Genomic DNA, 21,034 nt, shown 5'->3' on the forward strand with positions numbered 1-21,034 from the left:
CATTTTTTTCAACTGGATCTGGGCAGACCAACACTGGTGTGTCAATAGTCTCAGTTACTTCACCATCTGCTTCCGAAAACTCCAAGTTCAATGACAAGTAACCATCGTATGGGTACCCATCAGTACTAAGCCCTCAAATCTTTAGGGCATTGACGCCACTGTCAATGGTAAATGCATCAAATAACAGTTGTCGAAGGACTGGTAGAGGAAAGTAACTTGAGAACTGTGCCAGTTAGGGCAGTAGCATAAATACTCTCAATGTGTATGGATACATCAGAGCTTGGTCACACTAAACTTTCAGGAGTAGTGTTCTGCACTTCAGCATTTCCTGGATAAACACACAAAATGCTGGAGGAACTCAGCAGGCCAGGCAGTATCTGTGGAAATAGTATAGTCAATGTTTCAGGCCGAGACCCTTCGGCAGGGTGCACTGATTTGAACGTATCCTCTCCGAGATACCAGCCTGTTCCTTTACTGGGTCCCTCGACAGTTGTGCCTCTCTTTTTCTCTGGTTAACTGCTGACTTACACTTCAAAGACTTTCCTGTCCCTCAGAGTTTCCCTTGAAATGTCTGTCTTCTCCACAGTTGTAACAGAAAATACCAATCACCTCTCCAGTTAAGAGGCCCTTTCCACAGCAGTGCTGCATCGTTAGGTCCTACAGTTGGGTTCGGTTTCCTAATGGATGTACTGTATTACGTTTAGCTGAATCATTAATAGACATCAATTGAATCAGCTCAGCTCAAAGGCTTTTCACCTCAGTTTTCAAAAGCTCTGTCTCCGCAGCATCTGGGACCCCTTTAGCAACAGAAGCCAACACTGAAGATGCTGCTCGGGTTTTGGAAACGTCCCACTTCTCAGTTACGTTTTCCTCCTGTCGAACTTCTCTGACTAACTCTGTAAAAGATGGAGGAGGGCACATCTTGCGGGTCATTTGAATACGTGGAGCAATCACATCGTGTGACAGCACGTCCTTCAGAACTTGCTCCATCCTCAAGCAGTTTCTCTCAGACAGTTGAATGCTCCCTTTGTGGCTCAGTGAAGTTGCGTTTCCAACCTGAAAATGTAGGCAGACAGCTTCTCTCCTTCCTCCTAGAATGTGTGACTAAACTTCGTTATCAGATCGGCTGCACTCCCAGCAGTGCCAAAAGCATTTTCTAGAGTTTGCAAGTGATTAGTTGAAGTAACTAATGGGTTTTCCTAATGCATTTAGGAACTTCACTACATCAGCCACTGGAACTTTAAGCTCTCTACTAGCCTCTGTTTTTTCATATTATCTGAGAACCGCCATTCATCCAGTAACTGAGATGTCTGCTCAGCCCAAGTCTCAGATTCTTCTTCCCCTCGGTTGTGGGCTGATTGTTCTCATCGGTCAGGGCATCAAAGTCTGCGGCGAAAAGGCAAGTGTGTGGGGTTGAGTGGGATCTGGGATCAGCCATCATGGAAGGGTGGAACTAGCTTGATGGGCCGAATGGCCAAATTCTTCTCCTATGTCTATGGTTTTATGGATCGACCCCAAAGAACACTCCCAACGTACAATAACTTTGGATCTCCGCATATACACTTCTGCATTTTTCAACCGGTGACACAATAGCCAAAACCGGCTCAGAATTTAAATCAATTACTGAAGGACCCATTCAACCTTTCACATCAGACAACTCTTTTCCCTCACTTCAAAGAAATAAGAACAACTTTCCTTTAAATTCTTTGCCCTCAGCTACATACCTCCCTTTTCTAAAAATATGGCTCCGCCTCTCCAGGGTCTCCCAACCTATCAGGCAGTGCGACATCACTGCCAGTTTGGACTAACACAATATCCTTACTAGCAGCTTGGGAAAATGCCATTCAATCAGCGAAACTTTCACCAAAATGTTTGCAGAAATTAGCACTCTGAATGACAAGGCATTGGGAATTCAGACATCTACCCCGCTCAAAACACAAGTGCTATTTGTTGATAAGATTGAGCCTGTACAGAATGGATGGTTTGCACCTGAATAGGAGAAGGACTAATATCCTAACTCGAAGGTTTGTTAATGCTGTATCGTGGGGTTTAAAGTAGATATGCAGGGGGATGGGAACCAGAGTGCCAGAGCGGTTAATGGAGAGGCTGAGGAGGCAGATGTTGGTATGACATCAGATGAAATTAGGGATCAAAAGGTTGAGCATAGTGTCCTTAGCTGCCTATATTTAAAACCAAGAAGCATTGTGGGAAAGGCAGATAATAGCCTGAAGATGAGGTAGCTGGATTACAAACAGAGGCATTGTGTAGTGAGGAGAGTCTGTGAGTAGGACAAAATTGCAGTCAACAGGATGAGTTACAATGTAAAAGGTGGACAAATTGAAAGGGTGAATACAGGACTGAAGGTGTATCTGAATGTACGCAGTATGCAGAATAAACTAGACGAACTTGCAGCACAGTTGCAGATTGGCAGGTATGATCTTGTAGGCATCAAGGAACCTTGGTTAAAAGATTATAGTTGGGAGCTTAATGTCCAAGAATAAACAATGCGTCGAAAGGATAGGCAGGAAGGCAGAGGGGGCGACATTGCTCAGTTGGTTAAAAAATGAAATCAAATCATTAGAAAGAGGTGACATAGGGTCAGAAAGTGTTGATTCATTCTGGATAGAGCAAAGGAACCGCAAGGGAAAAAGGACCTTGATGGGAGTTGTATACAGACCTCCAAACAGTAGTAACAATGTGGCTTACAAATTACAACAGGGGATAGAAAATGCATGCCAAACAGGCAATGTTCCAAAGCTCATGGGAGACTTCAATATGCAGGTAGATTGGGAAAATCAGATTGGTGCTGGATTCCAGGAGGGGGGATTTCTAGAGTATCTATGAGATGGCTTTTTAGAGCGGCTGGTGGATGAGCCCACTAGAGGATCTGCTATTCTGGAATGGGTGTTGTACAATGAACTAGAATAGATTAGAGACCATAAGGTAAAAGAAACCTTGTAAAACAGCCATTAGGGGAATGTGATCATAATATGATTGAATTCATCCTGAAATTTAAGATGGAGAAGCTGAAGTCAGATGTACCAGTATTACAGTGGAGTAAAGAAAATTACAGAGGCATGAGCGAGGAGTTGGGCAGAATTGATTGGAGAATAACACTGGCAGGGATGGTGGCAGAGCATCAATGACTAGAATTTCTGGAAGCAATTCAGAAGGCACAGGATATATACATCCTAAAGAGGAAGAGGAAGAAATACTCAAATGGCAAAATAGTAAAACCATGGCTGACAAGGGAAGACAAATCTAAAGGAAAAGCAAAAGAGTGCATACAACAAAAAAATTTGCGGGAAGATAGAGGATCGGGAAGTTTTTAAAACCATACAGAGAGCAACTAAACAAAACATTAGGATGGAAATAATGAAATATGAAAGAAAGCTAACAAGCAATATCAAGGTGGATAGTAAAAGCTTTTTCAAATATATAAGAAATAAAAGAGAGATATAAGTGGATATAAGACTGTTAGAAAATGACGCCTGAGAAATAGTAACAGGGGCCAAGGGTATCGTAAATGAACTAAATGACTATTTTGCATCAGTCTTCACAGTGGAAGATACTAGCAATGTGCCAGATGTTGAAAGGTGTGGGAGAAAAGAATTGAGTGCAGATACTATTACAAGGGAGAAGGTGCTCAAAAAGCTGAAAGGCCTATGGGGAAAAGACATCCTGGACCCCGGGGTTCTGAAATAGGTAGTGGTATAGGTTGTGAAGGCAGTGATTTTTCAAAAATCATTGGACCCCGGCATGGTGCCAAAGGACTGGAAAATGCCACTGCACCTTTTAAGAAAGGAGGAGGGCAGCAGAAAGGAAATTGTAGACCAGTTAGCCTGACCTCAGTGGTTGGGAATATATTGGAGTCAATTGTTAAGGATGAGGTAATGGAGTGCTTGGTGACACAAGACAAGATAGGACAAAGTCAGCATGGTTTCCTTCAGGGAAAATCCTGCCTGACGAACCTGTTGGAATTCTTTGAGGAGATTACAAGTAGCACAGATAAAGGGGATGCAGTGGAAGTTGTATATTTGGACTTTCAGAAGGCCTTTGACAGGGTGCCACACATGAGACTGCTTACCATATTAAGAGCCCATGGCATTACAGGAAAGTTACTGGCATGGTCAGAGCACTGGCTGATTGGTAGGAGGCAGCCAGTGAGTATAAAAGGATCTTTCTCTAGTTGGCTGCCAGTGACTCGTGGTTTTCTGCAATGGTCGGTGTTGGGTCCACTTCTTTTTATGCTGTATATCAATGATTTAGATGATGGATTGGATGGCTTTGTTGCCAAGTTTGCAGATGATACAAAGATTGGTGGAGGGACAGGTAGTGTTGAGGAAATACGTAGGCTGCAAGAAGACTTAGACAGATTAAGAGAATGGGCAAGAGAGTCACAAAAGAAATACAATGTTGGAAAATGCATGGTAACATACTTTGCTAGTAGAAATAAATGTCTGGACTATTTTCTAAAAGGGGAGAAAATCCAAAAATCTGAGATGCAAAGGGACTTGGAAGTCCTTGTGCAGAACACTCTAAAGGGTAACTTGCAGGTAGAGTCAATGGTGAGGATGGTAAACGCAATGTTAGCATTCATTTTAAGATGTCTAGAATACAAGAGCAGGGATGTTTGTTTTTCCAGTCCCGCTGAAGGATCTCGGCCCAAAACATTGATTGTAGTTTTTTTTCATAGATGCTGCCTAGCCTGCTAAGTTGCTCCAGGATTTCGTGTGCATTGCTTGGATTTCCAGCCTCTGCAGATTTTCTCTTTTTTGTGATTTGATGCTAAGGCTTTCTAAGGCACTGGTGAGGCCTCAGCTTGAGTAGAGTGAACAGTTTTGGGCTCCTCATCTAAGAAAAGATGTGCTGGCATTGGAGAGGGTTCAGAGGAGGTTCACAAGGAGAATTCCGGGAATGAAAGTATTATCGTACGAGGAATGTTTGACAGCTCTGGGTCTGTACTCACTGGAATTTAGAAGGATGAGGGGGAGAGCTCACAGAAGCCTTTTGAATGTTGAAAGGCCTAGACAGAGTAGATGTGGAAAGGATGTTTCCCATGGTGGGGGAGTCTAGGACAAGAGGGCACATCCTCAGAATAGAGAGGCTTCTACAAACATTTGTATTTAAAATGGAGACATGGAGAAATTTCTTTAGCCAAAGGGTGATGAATTTGTGGAATTTATTACCACAGGCAGCTGTGGAAACTAGGTTATTGGGTGTATTTAAGGCAGAGCTTGATAGGTTCTTGATTAGACACAGCACCAAAACTTACGGGAGGAAGGCTGGAGAGTGGGGCTGAGGAGGGGAAAAGAGGATCAGCCACGATTGAATGTGGAACAGGCTCGATGGGCTAAATGGCCTAATTCTGCAGCTATGTCTTATGGTTTTATGGTCTAAAGAAAAGATGACATAACCATGGATAACAAGAGAAGTCCAAGCCAACATAAAAGCCAAAGACAGGGCATATAATACAGCAAAAATTAGTGGGAAGTTAGAGGATTTGGAAGCTTTTAAAAACCAATAGAAGACAACAAAAAAGTCATTAAGAAGGTAAAAATAGAAAACTAAAGTAAGCTAGCCAATAATATTAAAGAGGATACTGAAAGTTTCTTCAGATACAGTAAGTGTAAAAGAGAAGCAAAATCGGAAAACGATGCTGGAGTAGTAGTAGTGCAGGACAGCAAAACAGTGGATGAACTGACTAAGTATCTTGCGTTAGTCTTCACTGTGGAAAACACTAGCAGTATGTTGGAAGTTCCAGATGTCGGGGGCACGAAGTGTGTGAAGTTACCATAACTAGAGAGAAGGTTCTTGGGAAACTGGAAGGTCTGAAGGTAGATAAGTCACCTGGACCGGATGGTGTTTACCCTAGAGTTCTGAAAGAGATGGTTAAAGCGATCGTGGAGACATTATTAATGATCTTTCAATAATAATTAAATTCTGGAGTGGTTCTGGAAGACTGGAAACTTGCAAATGTTACTCCACTGTTCAAAAAGGGAGAGAGACAGAAGAAAGAAAACTCGGCCAGTTAGTCTGATCTCAGTGGTTGGGAAGATGTTGGAGTTGATTTTTAAGGATGAGGTCTCAGGGTACTTGGAGGTACATGATAGAATAGACCAGAGTCAGTATGGTTTCCTCAAGGGAAAATCTTTCCTGACAAACCTGTTGGAATTCTTTGAAGAAATAACAAGCAGAATAGACAAAGGAGAATTGATTAATGTTGTGTACTTGGATTTGCAGAAGACATTTGACAACATGCCACACATGAGGCTGCTTAACAAACTACGAGCTTATGGTATTACAGGAAAGATTCTAGGATGGATAAAGCAGTGGCTGATTCGTAGGAGGCAAAGAATGGCAATATGGGGAGCCTTTGCTGATTGGTTGCTGGTGACTAGTGGTGTTCCATATGGGTCTATGTTGGGATTGTTTCTTTTTATGTTATATGTCAATCATTTGGATGATGGAATTGATGGCTATGTTACAAAGTTTGCAGATAATGTTAAGAAAGGTGAAGGGGCTTTAAGTCAGTAGAGAGGCTACAGAAGGACAGACAGATTAGGAGAATGGGCAAAGAAATGGCACATGGTAAACAATGTCGGGAAGTGTATGGTCATGCATTTTGGTAGAAGAAACAAAAGGATTGCCCATTTTCTAAGTGGAGAGAAGGTACAAAAAAACTGAGTTGCAAAGGGTCCTGGAAACCCTTGTGCAGGATTTCTTGAAGGTTAATTTGTAGCTTGAGCCTGTGGTGAGGAAAGCAAATGCAATGTGAGCATTCATTTCAAGAGGACTAGAATATAAAAACAAGGATGTAATGTTGTGACTTTATAAAGCTCTGGTAAAGCCTCACTTGGAGTATTGTGAGCAAGTTTGGGCCCCTTGTCTTAGAAAAGATATTCTGAATCTGGAGAGGGTTCAAGGAGATTCAACAAAATGACTCCAGGATCGAATGGCTTGTCATATGAAGTGAGTTTGATGGCTCTGGGCCTGTATTTACTAGAATTCAGAAGAATGAGGGGTGACCTCATTGAAACCTATCGAATGGTGTAAGTACTTGAATGATTAGATGTGGAGAGAATGTTTTCTATGATGGGGGGGTGGTCTAAGACCAGAGGACACAATATCAGAATTGATGGGTGTTCTTCTAGAACCAAGATAAGGAGGAATTTCTTTTGCCAGAAAGTGAAAAATCTATGGAATTCTTTGCCATAGGCAGCTGTGGAGGCCCAGTCTTATTGGTCAAGGCATAAAGGGATATGGGGAGTAAGCAGGAGATTAGGACTAGGAGGAAAATTGGATCAGCATGATGGAATGGTGGAGCAGATGCAATGGGCCAAATGGCCTAATTTTGCTCCTATATCTTTTGGTTTTATGATCTAATCTCTTTGAATCACACTAAATTTTAATCTCTACAGTGTCGATAATAAAGTACCTTTATCACTTTTCCCGACACTAGTTTAACAGGCTTAAACACACAAACAGCTTAATCAATTCTTAACAGCAATTACACAACATTCAGTGAACCCGCAGATGATAGTCCCCACAAATGGGAATTGTAAATAAAGACAAAGATTACCTTTATTTGTCATATGTATAATTGAAACATACAGTGAAATGTGTTATTTTGCATCAAATCAGATCTGTGACGGTTGTGCCACAATTCTAGCACTAACATAACATGCCCACAACTAACCCTAACTGTATATCCTTGGAATGTGGGAGGAACTGGAATACCCACATGGTTACAGTAAAAAGGATATTAATTGGATTGAACTCCTCTGTTCATTATCCTTCAGTAGAAACTGAGAGCATGTATCACAATCACTCTAGTTAAACAATCTGCTGCCTAAAGCTGGAGAAATTCAAAGTTCAAAGTAAATTTAATATCAAATATATATATGTCACCATATACAACACAACCTTGAGATTCATTTTCTTGTGGTCTTTCACAGTAAATCTAAGAAACACAGTAGAATCAATGAAAGATCACACCCTACAAGATGGACAAACAACTATTGTCCAAAAGACAGCAAACTGTACAAATACAAAAGAGAAACATAATAATAATAAATAAATAAACAAAAACATTGGAATTCATGAGATGAAGAGTCCTTGAGAGAGAGTCTGTAGGTTCTAGGAACAGTTCAGTGATGGGGCAAATGAAAGTATCCCCTCTTATTCAAGGGCCTGGTGGTTGAGGGGAAATAACTGCTCCTGAATTTGATGCTCCCATACCTTCTTCCTGTTGGCAGTAGTGAAAAGAGAACATGTCCTGGGTGGTGAGGATCCCTGATAATGCACGCTGCTTTGCTGCTAAAGAGCTCCCTGTGAATGTACTCAATGGTGGGGTGGGGAGGGCATTACCCATGATGGACTGGGTTGCATCCTTACCCTTTGTAGGATTTTACATTCACGAGCATGACTTCCCTTGTCAGCCATGGTTGCATCATTCTGTCTTAGATTACATCTTCTTCTTTGGGATGTATCTATCCAGCACCTTCCAAATTGCTCCCAGAAACTCCAGCCGTTGCTGCTCTGTCATCATCCCTACTAGTGTCACCTTCTAATCAATTTTGGATAGCATTTCCCTCATGGTTCTGTAATTCCCTTTACTCCAGTGTAATAGTAATACATCTGACTTTCGCTTCTCCAGCTCAAATTGCAATGTGAACTCTCTTTCTTGAGATCTAGCACCAAAATGATTTTCCCAATCTACCTGTCATTTGAAATCCCCCATGACTATTGTAACATTGCCCTTATTACATGCTTTTAATCCCCCATTGTAATTTGTAGTCACATGCTAGCTACTGTTCGGAGGCCAGTATATGACTCCCATCAAGGTCTTTTTACCTTTGCAGTTCTTAGCTCTACCCACAAGGATCCTTTGTCACATCATTCAAAAGCTTTGATTTCATTTTTTTTTAACCAAGAGGGTCACATCACCCCTCTGTCTACCTGCCTGTCCTTTCAATAAAGGTGTACAATGTTAAGCTCACAACTATAATCTTCTTTCAGCCACAACTCTGTGATGTCCATAATGTTATACTTGCCAATTTCTAACTACGCTACAAGATAATTTATTTTATTCTGTTTACTGAATGCATTCAGTCCTGTATTCATCACCCTTTTCGATTTTGTCCCCATTTTACACTGCAACTAACTCCACTGACTGCAATTTTGCTTTATCATCTGCCTGTCCTTCCTGATCTGATAAAGGCACAGGAGCAACTATTAATCATGTCTTTCTTCTCCTTCCTGAATCTGCATGCCTTTCTTCTCATTCTTCTTGCAAATTGTAATCTTGGATAGTTTATTCACCAGATGCAATAACACTGATATGCCTATTCTCTCTCAGTAAGCAGACCCTGTTTTTGCCCACGGGCAGTAATCTGATCACATTTTCTCACAACCTGACTGCTGCAAGACCTTCTGTTAGGAACGATGATGAGCAGACAGAAGTTACCTGACTTTTGACTTTGGTTGAGTGAGCTAGGGCTTTTCTCTTTGGAGCAAAGGAGGATAAGAGGTAACTTTTTAGAGGTGTGCAAGATAAGAAGCATAGATTGAGTTGATAGCCAGAGACTTTTTCCCTGGGTGGAAATGCCTGATATGAAGGGGCATAATTTTAAGGTGGTTGGAGGAAAGTATAGGCGGGATGTCAGAGGTAATATTTTTTGACAATGTGAGTGGTGGGTGCTTGGAGCACCCTATCAGGAAGTATTGGTAAAGACAAATACATTTGGAGCATTAAGAAACTCTAAAGAGAGACACATGCATGATGGTAAAATGGAGGGCTATGTGGGAGGGAAAGAATAGATTGATTTGGAGTAGGTTATAAGATTGGCACAGCATTATGAGATGAAGGGCCTGTACTGTGCTGTAGAGTTATTTGTTCTATTTACTGTGATTTTTTATCCTTCTGAAGTGTACTAAATAATGATTGATATCTTAAAAAGAAGCAGAAAATGTTGGAAATACTCAGCAAATCAGATAGTATCTATGGAACGTTGATGACTTTTTATCTGATATAACCCCAAAGAGAACATTTAACTGTTTCATTTCCTGCCTATTTTCTATGTTATCTAACTTCCATGGTAGTGCTAAGATGATTCATTGTGATTCCACAGCTACCTGTGTATATACATGATGGAAAATAGACAAGGGTTAATATTTAATTAATTAATTTCTTGTTAGTCACTCAGATTTAGGTTTTCTGAATGGAAATAATAACTCGTAACTCAAAGCTGGTAATAAACTTGCATGTGATGTTAAAATATTCTCATATTTTTATACCTAACTACTATGATGTTTCCTTGTGCCTCAGACATTTTACTGCCTTTGGACAGTCAGATGGAATTCATCAGACACTGCTGGATAAGAAACGACTCACCATGGCCAGTCAAGAACTGGTAGGTTATTGGTGGAATGAGCTAGAGTAAAAGCTGGGGATTTCCTAATGGTTGCTCCTGCTCTGCCATAGGAAGTTTGGAAAATGTACTTACACATTTTAATGAAGCTCCCATTGCACTTCCACCAAGGATATGATGGGAAGAGTTTTGAAGAGAGCCTCTGCCAATGTCTTAAGGCACCTGAACTTCATGATATTACATAATTTTAACTAGACACAGCACAGTTATATACATAGATTTCCTTTCTCTTTGATTTTGGCTTTGTACCTCATTATCATTAAACTTTACACTTAAAGCTCCACACTTGACAAAGGAGCCCACACCCTACTTTTGATTATTAATGTACTTCAGTTAAAGTGTTTGATGGTGGAGGAAAGAACTTCATACAAGCTCACTAATGTTCAAATGATGGCATTGCATACTGTAATTTCCTGGTGACTGTAAGCCCTCCAAGAAATTAAATTAGAGCAAAGAAACCCCAGAACATGTCCTCTTCTTATTACTGCTATCAGAGAGCATGTAGAGAGCCTGAAGACACATTCAGTGTTTTAGGAACAGCTTCTTCCCCTCCGTCATCAGACTTCAGAGCAGTCAGTGAACCAACCCACAAACACTACCTCACTATTGTATTAGGTATGTGATCAGATTAGAGAAATGTATAAAAATAGTAGGGTTGTTGTCAAGGGGATTGCAACTTCACTAATATAAACTGGGACCCTCTTAATGTAAGGGGTTTAGAAGGGGAAGAATTTGTTATGTGTGTTCAAGAGGGTTTTTTTTAAATCAGTATGTGGACAGTTCAATGAGAGGAGGGGATGGCGGGGACGTACTGACCTTTCAGTGGGTGAACAGTTAGGGAACAGTGACCACAACTGATTAACTTTCAGGATAGGTATGATCCTTGTGTGATGAGAGCCATTGATGACGATGAATCAGACCAAAATGCTGGAGTATTCACGGCAAGGATTGAGACACATTTTCAAACTAGATCGAGAACCTGAGCACAAAACAAACACAAGATGAAATCATGACTAGGCTTACAACTGAACACCGAACCTCAGTTCAGGTGCTCCTCAAATGCTCAATCCTTGGCACCCAAATTAGCAAGATAGTCCTGAATTTTTAAAGGGGCTGCACGAGCTATCCATACCCTGGGGAGTTAGAGCATCTAAACCTCAGAAGCTGGTGTGGATGGGTGCATATCATAACAGAACCCCCTCTCCTATGGCCGACTCCTGACAGCCCTGGCTGCTTGGAGAGTCAATGATTGTAGTCTTCAATGAGAGCCAGATCCAAGATGCCTCCTTCAGGCACCCAGTCCCTCTCCTCTGGTTCGAATCCTTCCCAGTCCATGAGATATAGCTGAACATCTCGAATGGTATGCCAGTCCAAAATTCTTCTCATGCTGAAAACTTGATTCCCATTAATAAAACTGGGTGGCAGTGAGGCTGATGGTGTTGGGCTGATGGTGTTGGGCTAATGGGTCGGTGTTCACAGGCTTTAACTTGGAGAAGTGCAAAGTGGGATTGATCTTGAGGGTCTTGGGGAGCTGCAAAGTGTAGGCCACAGGATTTACTTTCCAGAGAATCCTGTAGAGTCCAATGAACTTGGTTGACAATTTCCTGGACTCTCCTCGCAGAGACAAATCCTGTGTTGATAACCAGACCTGTTGCTCAGGCTGCAAAACTGGTTTGCTCTTGCAGCTAGCCTTTACCTCTGCCCACAGCAAATGGTCACCCCACACATTCAGTCTTTCAGAGGCTAAGCATCTTAGGGTATATAGAAACATAGAAACATAGAAAACCTACAGCACAATACAGACCCTTCAGCCCACAAATTTATGCCGAACAGGTCCCTACATTAGAAATTATTAGGGATATCTATAGCCCTCTATCTTTCTAAACTCCATGTACCTATCCAAAAGTCTCTTAAAAGACACTATCGTATCTGCCTCCACCACCGTTGCTGGCAGCCCATTCCACGCACTCACCACTCTGAGTAGAAAACTTACCCCTGACATCTCCTCTGTACCTACTCCTCAGCACCTGAAACCAGTGCCCTCTTGTGGCAATCATTTCAGCTTGAGGAAAAGGCCTCTGACTATCCACATGATCAATACCTCTCATCGTCTTATACACCTCTATCAGATCACTTCTCATCCTCCGTCACTCCAAGGAGAAAAGGCTGAGTTCACTCAACCTGTTTTCAAAAGGCATGCTCCCCAATCCAGGCAACATTCTTGTAAATCTCCTCTGCACCCTTTCTATGGCTTCCACATCCTTCCTGTAGTGAGGTGACTAGAACTGAACACAGTACTCCAAGTGGTGTCTGACCATGGTCCTATATAGCTGCAACATTACCTCTCGGCTCCTAAATTCAATTCCACAATTAATGAAGGCCAATAAACCATATGCTTTCTTAACCACAGTGTCAACCTGTGCAGCTGCTTTGAGCGTCCTATGGACTCAGACCCCAAGATCCCTCTGATCCTCCACACTGCTAAGAGTCTTACCATTAAAACTATATTCTGCCATCATATTTGACCTACCAAAATGAACCACTTCACACTTATCTGGGTTGAACTCCATCTGCCACTTCTCAGCCCAGTTTTGCATCCTATCAATGTCCCACTGTAACTTCTGACAACCCTCCACACTATCCACAACACCCCCAACCTTTGTGTCATCAGCAAATTTCCTAACCCATCCCTCCATTTCCTCATCCAGGTCATTTATAAAAATCACAAAGAGTAAGAGTCCCAGAACAGATCCCTGAGGCACACCACCGGTCACCAACCTCCATGCAGAATATGACCCATTGACAACCACTCTTTGCCTTCTGTGGGCAAGCCAGTTCTGGATCCACAAAGCAATGTCCCCTTGGATCCCATGTCTGCTTACTTTCTCAATAAGACTTGCATGGGGTACCTTATCAAATGCCTTGCTGAAATCCATATACACTACATCTACTGCTCTTCCTTCATCAATGTGATTAGACACATCTTCAAAAAATTCAATCAGGCTCGTAAGGCATGACCTGCCCTTGACAAAGCCATGCTGATTATTCCTAATCATATTATATCTCTCCAAATGTTCATAAATGCTGCCTCTCAGGATCTTCTCCATCAACTTATCAACCACTGAAGTAAGACTCACTGGTCTATAAATTCCTGGGCTACCTCTACTCCCTTTCTTGAATAAAGGAACAACATCTGCAAACCTCCAATCCTCCGGAACCTCTCCCAACCCCATTGATGATTAAAGATCATCACCAGAGGCTCAGCAATCTCTTCCCTCGCCTCCCACAGAAGCCTGGGGTACATCTCATCTGGTCCTGGCAACTTATCCAACTTGATGCTTTCCAAAAGCTCCAGTACATCCTCTTTCTTAATATCTACATGCTCAAGCCTTTCAGTCTGCTGCAAGTCATCACTACGATCACCAAGATCCTTTTCCATATTGAATACTGAAGTAAAGTATTCATTAAGTACCCCTGCTATTTCCTCCGGTTCCATACACACTTTCCCACTGTCACACTTGATAGGACCTATTCTTTCACGTCTTATCCTCTTGCTCTTCACATATTTGTAGAATGCCTTGCGGTTTTCCTTAATCCTGCCCGCCAAGGCCTTCTCATGGCCCCTTCTGGCTCTCCTAATTTCCTTTTTAAGCTCCTTCCTGTTAGCCTTATAATTTTCTAGATCCTTAAAATTACCTAACTCTCTAAACCTTTTGTAAGCTTTTTTTTTCTTCTTGACTAGATTTATTACAGCCTTTGTACACCACGGTTCTTGTAATGTACCATAACTTCCTTGTCTCGCTGGAACATACCTATTGTAAACACAAAATAATCTGCGGATGCTGTAAAAGATCAAAGCAACACTTCCAGTACGCTGGATGAACTCAGCAGGTCGGGCAGCATCAGTCAGAAACAATGAGTCAATGTTTCGGGCCGGAACTCTTCGTCAGGACTGAAGAATGAAAGATGGGGAAGGATTTGAAGAATGCTTGTAGCGTCAGTTGAAAGACCAGTAATCTAAAAGACAAAGACAAACTGCTACATTTTTACTATGGATGTCCAATCCTTATACACCTCCATTCCCTATCAAGAAGACCTCAAAGCCCCTCCGCTACTTCCTGGATAATGGACCTCACCAGTTCCCCACCACCACTACCCTCCTTCGGTTGGCGGAACTGGTTCTCACACTTAATAGCTTATCTTTTGGCTGTTCCCACTTTCTTCAGACTAAGGGTGTAGCTATGGGAACTCGCATGGGACCCAGCTACGCCTGCCTCTTCGTTGGTTATGTGGAACAGTCTGTACTCCAGACCTATTCTGGTACTGCTCCCCAACTTTTCCTTCAGTACATTGACGACTACATTGGTGCTGCTTCTTGCGCCCATGCTGAGCTCGTCAATTTCATCAACTTTGCTTCAAACTTCCACCCAGCCCTCAAATTCACTTGCTCTATCTCGGACACTTCTCTCCCCTTTCTCAATGTCTCGGTCTCCATCTCTGGACACAGGCTGTCCACTCACATCTTCTACAAGCCCACTGACTCTCATAACTACCACGACTATACCTCTTCCCACCCCGCCACATGCAAAAATGCCATTCCCTATTCCCAGTACCTCTGTCTCCGCCGCATCTGCTCCGAGGATGAGGCTTTCCGTTCCAGGACATCTCAAATGTCCTCTTTCTTTAAGGATCGTGGCTTCCCTTCTACAGTCATCAATGATGCCCTCACCCACATCTCCTCCATTTCCTGCACTTAGGCTCTCACCCCATCCTCCCGCCACCACAACAGGGACAGAGTTCCCCTTGTCCTCACCCCACCAGCCTCCGGATCCAACACATTATCCTCCGCAACTTCCACCACCTTCAACAGGACCCCACCACTAAGCACATCTTTCCCTCTCCACCTCTCTCCGCTTTCCACAGAGATCGGTCCCTCCGCGACTTCCTTATGCACACGTCCCTCCCCACGGATCTCCCACCTGGCACTTATCCCTGTAAGCATTAAGTGCTACACCTGTCCCTACACCTCATCTCTTGCAACCATGCAGGGCCCCAAACAGTCCTTCCAGGTGAGACAACACTTCACTTGTGAGTCTGTTGGGGTCATTTATTGCATCTGGTGCTCCCGGTGCGGCCTCCTCTACATCGGTGAAACCCGACGCAGACTGGGGGACCGCTTCGTCAAGCACCTCCACTCCATCCGCCACAACAGACAGGATCTCCCAGTAGCCACCCACTTCAACTCTGCTTCACATTCCCATTCAGATATGCCCATGCATGGCCTCCTCTACTGCCATGATGAGGCTAAACTCAGGTTGGAGGAGCAACACCTCATATACCGTCTAGGTAGTCTCCAGCCCCTTGGTATGAACATAAGATTCTCCAACTTCCGGTAATTCCCTCACCCTCCCTTCCTCTATCCCTATTTCACTGTACCCCCTCCCCCAGCTCCCTCATGGTTCCGCCTCCATCTTCTACTATCCATTGTTTTCAGGGCTATGACGTCAATGCTTCCCATCCCCCACCCCTTTGTCTTACAAATTACTGATCTTTCAACTGACTCTACAAGCATTCTTCAAATCCTTCCCCACCTTTCATTCTTCAGCCCTGACGAAGGGTTCCGGCCCGAAACGTCGACTCATCATTTCGGAACATACCTATGCAGGACTCCACACAAATTTCCCCAGAACATTTGCCACATTTCTTCCGTACTTCTCCCTGAGAACATCTGTTCCCAATTTAAGCTTCCAATTTCCTGCCTGATAGCCTCATAATTCCCCTTACTCCAATTAAGTGCTTTTCTAACTTGTCTGTTCCTATCTCTCTCCAATGCTATGGTGAAGGAGATAGAATTATGATCACTATCTCCAAAATGCTCTCCCAGTGTGAGATATGACAACTGACTAGGTTCCTTTCCCAATACCAAATCAAGTACAGTCTCTCCTCTTGTAGGCTTATCTACATATTGTGTCAAGAAACCTTCCTGAACACACCTAACAAACTCCACCCTATCTAAACCCCTTGCTCTAGGGAGATTCCAGGTCTTGGTTCGCCCATTCCGTCTGGCCATTGGACTGCAGGTGAAACCCATAGGAAAGACTTGCTTTTTCCCCAATCAGTTTGCAGAATGCCCACCAGAAACATGATGGAAAATGCGGACCATGATCCAACACAAATTCCACTGGAAAACCATGGATCCTGAAGACCTGCAGCAAGATATTTTCGGCCGTCTGTGCCACAAGTGGAAGTCTGGATGAAAATGGAAATGCAAACACAAATGGAACACGATGAATTTGCAGGCCTTCAAAAAACAATCAACAATTATCATGATAACGGTCTTCCACTTGGATGGAGGAAAACCAGTGATAAAGTCCACTGAGATGTGAGGTCATGGTCTTTCCAGAACAGGCAGAGGGTAAAGCAGCCTTTGAGGTTGGGTGTGGACTTCATGTTCTGGGCGCACACCTTGCATGCCAGCACATATTGACAGATCTCCCTCACCATTTCAGGCCACGAGTATCTTCTCTTAATGAATTTGTGGGTCCTGGCAATCCCTGGTGAGGTGTCAATCTCTATGTATGTCCCCCTTGAAGAACCTGAGACCAGATAGCACTAAGAATGACCAGCCGAGCTGGAGGGCCATTCTGAAGAACCTCCCCTTGTGTCTGGGCCTTGCAAACAAGTGTGTTGATCCCCCAACAAAATGGCGCTATCACCTTGGCTTCAGGCAAAATGGTGGTAGGCTGCTTTTCTTGTTCAGGTTCATCAAACCGACAGGACGAGGCATCTAGCTTCTAGCTCTTTGACCCTGGTCAATAGGTCAGGGTGAAATTAAAGTGGTTAAAGAACAAAGACCATATGGCTTGCCTGGAATTCAGCCACTTGGCCTCCTGAATAAAAGCCAGGATCTTATTATCTGTCCAGACAATAAAAGGGTTCTTGGCCCCCTCTAGCCAGTGCCACCATTTCTCCAAAGCTAACTTAACTGCAAGAAGCTCGCAATTCCTGATGCCATAGTTCACCTCTGTAGGGGATAGCCATCTGGAGAAGAATGCACATGGGTGCAGTTTACCATCAGAAAATGGTCATTGGAACAAGACGGCACCCACTTCGATGTCTGAAGCATCCACTTTCATGATGAAGGGAAGGTCTGGGTTAGGAGAAACCAAGATGGGAGCCGTTATGAACTGCTGCTTAAGCTCTGCAAAAGCAAAAGGGCCCATGGATTTCATAGTCAGCACCATCAGCGGAGCTGCCTCTGAGCTGAAGTTCCTGATGAAATTCTGGTAGAAGTTAGCAAACCCCAGGAGACACTGGACTTATTTGATACTGGATGGTGGTGGACAGTCTCTGACTGCCTGGGTCTTGGTAGGGTCCATCTTGAGGTTTCTATTGGAGATGAAGAAATCCAAAAATGAAACATTAGTCATGTGAAACTGACTTCTCCAACTTGATGCAAAGTACATGGTCTAGAAGCCTCTTTAAAATGTCCCTGATGTGAGCGACATGCTCCTCCATGGGCTGAGAAGATTAGGATATCATCCAAGTAGACTTATGGAGAGTATCCTGGAGCACGTCACTTATAAAGGACTGGAAAACAGCTGGAGCATTCGCAAGGCCAAAGGACATAACTGGGTACTCGTTGTGGCCTGTCGGTATATTAAATACCATCTTCCACTCATCGCCTTCCCTAATAGAGACCAGGCTGTATGCACTCTGCAAGTCTAGCTTTGTGAATACTCTTGCTCCTTGGAGCATCTTGAAGGCAGTGTTCATGAGTGGAAGAGGGTAACAACTCTTTACCATTATGAGATTCAGTCCTCTATAATAATGCATGGCCGCAGTCTTTTGTGAAAATAGAGGCCACTTCTCAGTCCAATTCCTCATCCATCTCCTCAAACATTGGCAGGGAGGTGTGACAAATTGCCTTTGTGCTCCTGAGACTCACCTCCAAGGGTCTCCATTTTGGAGCCTTCCCCTTAGAAAGGATCTGGCAACTGGAGAACTTTGGCTTAGCTGCCAGAGTTCCAGACTGCTTGGGCACCTCCTTGGTTTGCTCCTGAACTAGAGATCTAGTTCCAGTGCACCCCTGACTGGACTGGGTCAGGACACATGGGCCTGTTGGCTGGAGCCGGCTTGTGTTTTGGGATCAATAAAGTATCTGTCAGTATCTGTCAATAAAGTATCTCTAAATGCATTAGGGCACTTAGAGGTCACGGAGGAGGAAGTGTTGGGCTTCCTAATGAGTATTAAGGTGGATAAGTCCCCAGGGCCTGATGGGATTTACCCCAGGCTATTGAAGGAAACAAGAGATGGGATTACTGGGCTCTTGACCAGCATCTTTGTGTCCCCTCTAGCTACAGGCTTTAGGAGGACTAGTGAGCGACTAATGTTGTATTTCTGTTTAAGGAGGGAACAAGTGAAAATCCTAGGATCTGTAGACGTGTGAGTCTCATATCAGTTGTAGGAAAATTGCTGGACAAAATTCTTCAGGATAGGATATATAAACATTTGGAAAAGCATTGCCTAATTAAAGAGATCTAACATGACTTTGTGTGAGGCAGGTCGTGTCTTAGCAATGGTTGAATTTTATGACAAGTTGATGAGAGAATTCAATGAGGGTGGGGCAGTGGATTTTGTTTACATGGATTTTAGTAAGGTGTTTGACAAAATTTCTCCTGGACACTAATGCAGAAGTTAAGATGCATGGAGTCTGCGGTGAATTAGCTGTTTATATTCAGAACTGGCTTATGCTTAGAAGACAGAGGGTAGAGACTGAATGGACATATTCAAGTTGGAGGGCTGTAATTAGTGGCGTTCCACAGGAATCTGTTCTGGGACCTCTGCTGTTTAAGATGTATATAAATGTCCTGGATGAAAATGTAGATGGGGGGGTTAGTAAGTTTGCTGATGATACCAAGATAGTTGGAGTTGTGGATAGTGAGAAAACTGGCAAAGAATACAGCACAATATAGATCATTTGCCGATATGAGCTGAGAAATGTCAGATGGAGTTTAACCCAAATAAATGTGAGGTGCTGCACCTTAGTAGGACAAATGCTTGGAGGCAGTACACTGTTAATGGCAAGATGCTTAACAGTGTTGCTGAACAGAGAGAACTTGGGTTCCAAGTTCATAACCTGTTGATAGTGACTACATAGGCCAATAAGGTGGTTAAGACGGCTTATGGAACGCTTGCTTTTATTAGTTGAGGCATTGAGTTCAAAAGTCAGAGTCTCACAGCTATCTGGACTATTCCTCTTCTCACCCTGTCTCTTGCAAAAATGCCATCCCCTTCTCGCAATTCCTCCGTCTCCGCTGCATCTGCTCTCAGGATGAGGCTTTTCATTCCAGGACGGAGATGTCCTCCTTTTTTAAAGAAAGGGACTTCCCTTCCTCCACCATCAACTCTCTCTCAAACGCATCTCCCCCATTTCACGCACATCTGCTGTCACTCCATCCTCCCGTCACCCCATTAGGAAAAGGGGTCCAACGTATAATTCTCCGTAACTTCCACCACCTCCAACAGGATCCCACCACTAAGCACATCTTTCCCTCCGCGCCCCCCCCCCCGCTTTCCACAGGGATCGCTCCCTACATGACTTCCTCGTCCATTTGTCCCCCCCATCCCTCCCCACTGATCTCCCTCCTGGCACTTATCCTTGTAAGTTGAACAAGTGCTACACATGCCCTTACACTTCCTCCCTCAGCACTGTTCAGGGCCCCAGACAATCGTTCCAGGTGAGGCGACACTTCACCTGTGAGTCGGCTGGGGTGATATACTGCATCCGGTACTCCTGATGAGGCCTTCTATATATTGGCGAGACCCGACGCAGACTGGGAGATCATTTCACTGAGCACCTATGCTCTGTCCACCAGAGACAGCAGGATCTCCCAGTGGCCACACATTTTAATTCCATGTCCCATTCCCATTCTGATATGTCTATCCACGGCCTCCTGTACTGTAAAGATGAAGCCACACTCAGGTTGGAGGAACAACACCTTACATTCCGTCTCGGTAGCCTCCAACCTGATGGCATGAACATTGACTTCTCTAACTTCCGCTAATGCCCCACCTCCCCCTCGTACCCCATCCATTATTTATTTATTTATATACACACATTCATTTTCTCTCTCTCCTTTTTCTCCCTCTGTCCCTCTCACTATACCCCTTGCCCATCCTCTGGGCTTCCCCCCTCCCCCTTTTCTTTCTCCCCGGACCTCCTGTCCCATGATCCTCTCATATCCCTTTTGCCAATCACCTGTCCAGCTCTTGGCTCCATCTCTCCCCCTCCTGTCTTCTCCTATCATTTCAGATCTCCCCCTCCCCCTCCCACTTTCAAATCTCTTACTAGCTCTTCTTTCAGTTAGTCCTGACGAAGGGTCTCAGCCTGAAACGTCAACTGTACCTCTTCCTAGAGATGCTGCCTGGCCTGCTGCGTTCACCAGCAAATTTTATGTGTGTTGCTCAAAAGTCAAAAGGTTATGTTGCAACTTTATAAAACTGGTTAAGCCACATCTGGAGTATTGCATACAGTTCTGGTGGCCTCACTATCAGAAAGATGCTGAGGCTTTAGAAAGGGTGCAGAAGAGGTTTACCAG

General features: G+C 43.7%; 1 protein-coding gene across 1 annotated transcript in view; it reads left to right on the forward strand.

The window, feature by feature from the left end:
• Nucleotides 1-21,034, forward strand: part of fer1l6 (fer-1 like family member 6) — a 311,731-nt gene that overhangs the window by 103,122 nt on the left and 187,575 nt on the right. The window contains exon 15 of the mRNA XM_072267285.1: nucleotides 10,331-10,415. Within this exon, the coding sequence (XP_072123386.1) occupies nucleotides 10,331-10,415 (85 nt within the window). The remainder of the gene's footprint in view (nucleotides 1-10,330; nucleotides 10,416-21,034) is intronic.

This window comes from Mobula birostris, chromosome 9 (genome assembly GCF_030028105.1).
Source record: "Mobula birostris isolate sMobBir1 chromosome 9, sMobBir1.hap1, whole genome shotgun sequence".
NCBI classification, from domain to species: domain Eukaryota; kingdom Metazoa; phylum Chordata; class Chondrichthyes; order Myliobatiformes; family Myliobatidae; genus Mobula; species Mobula birostris.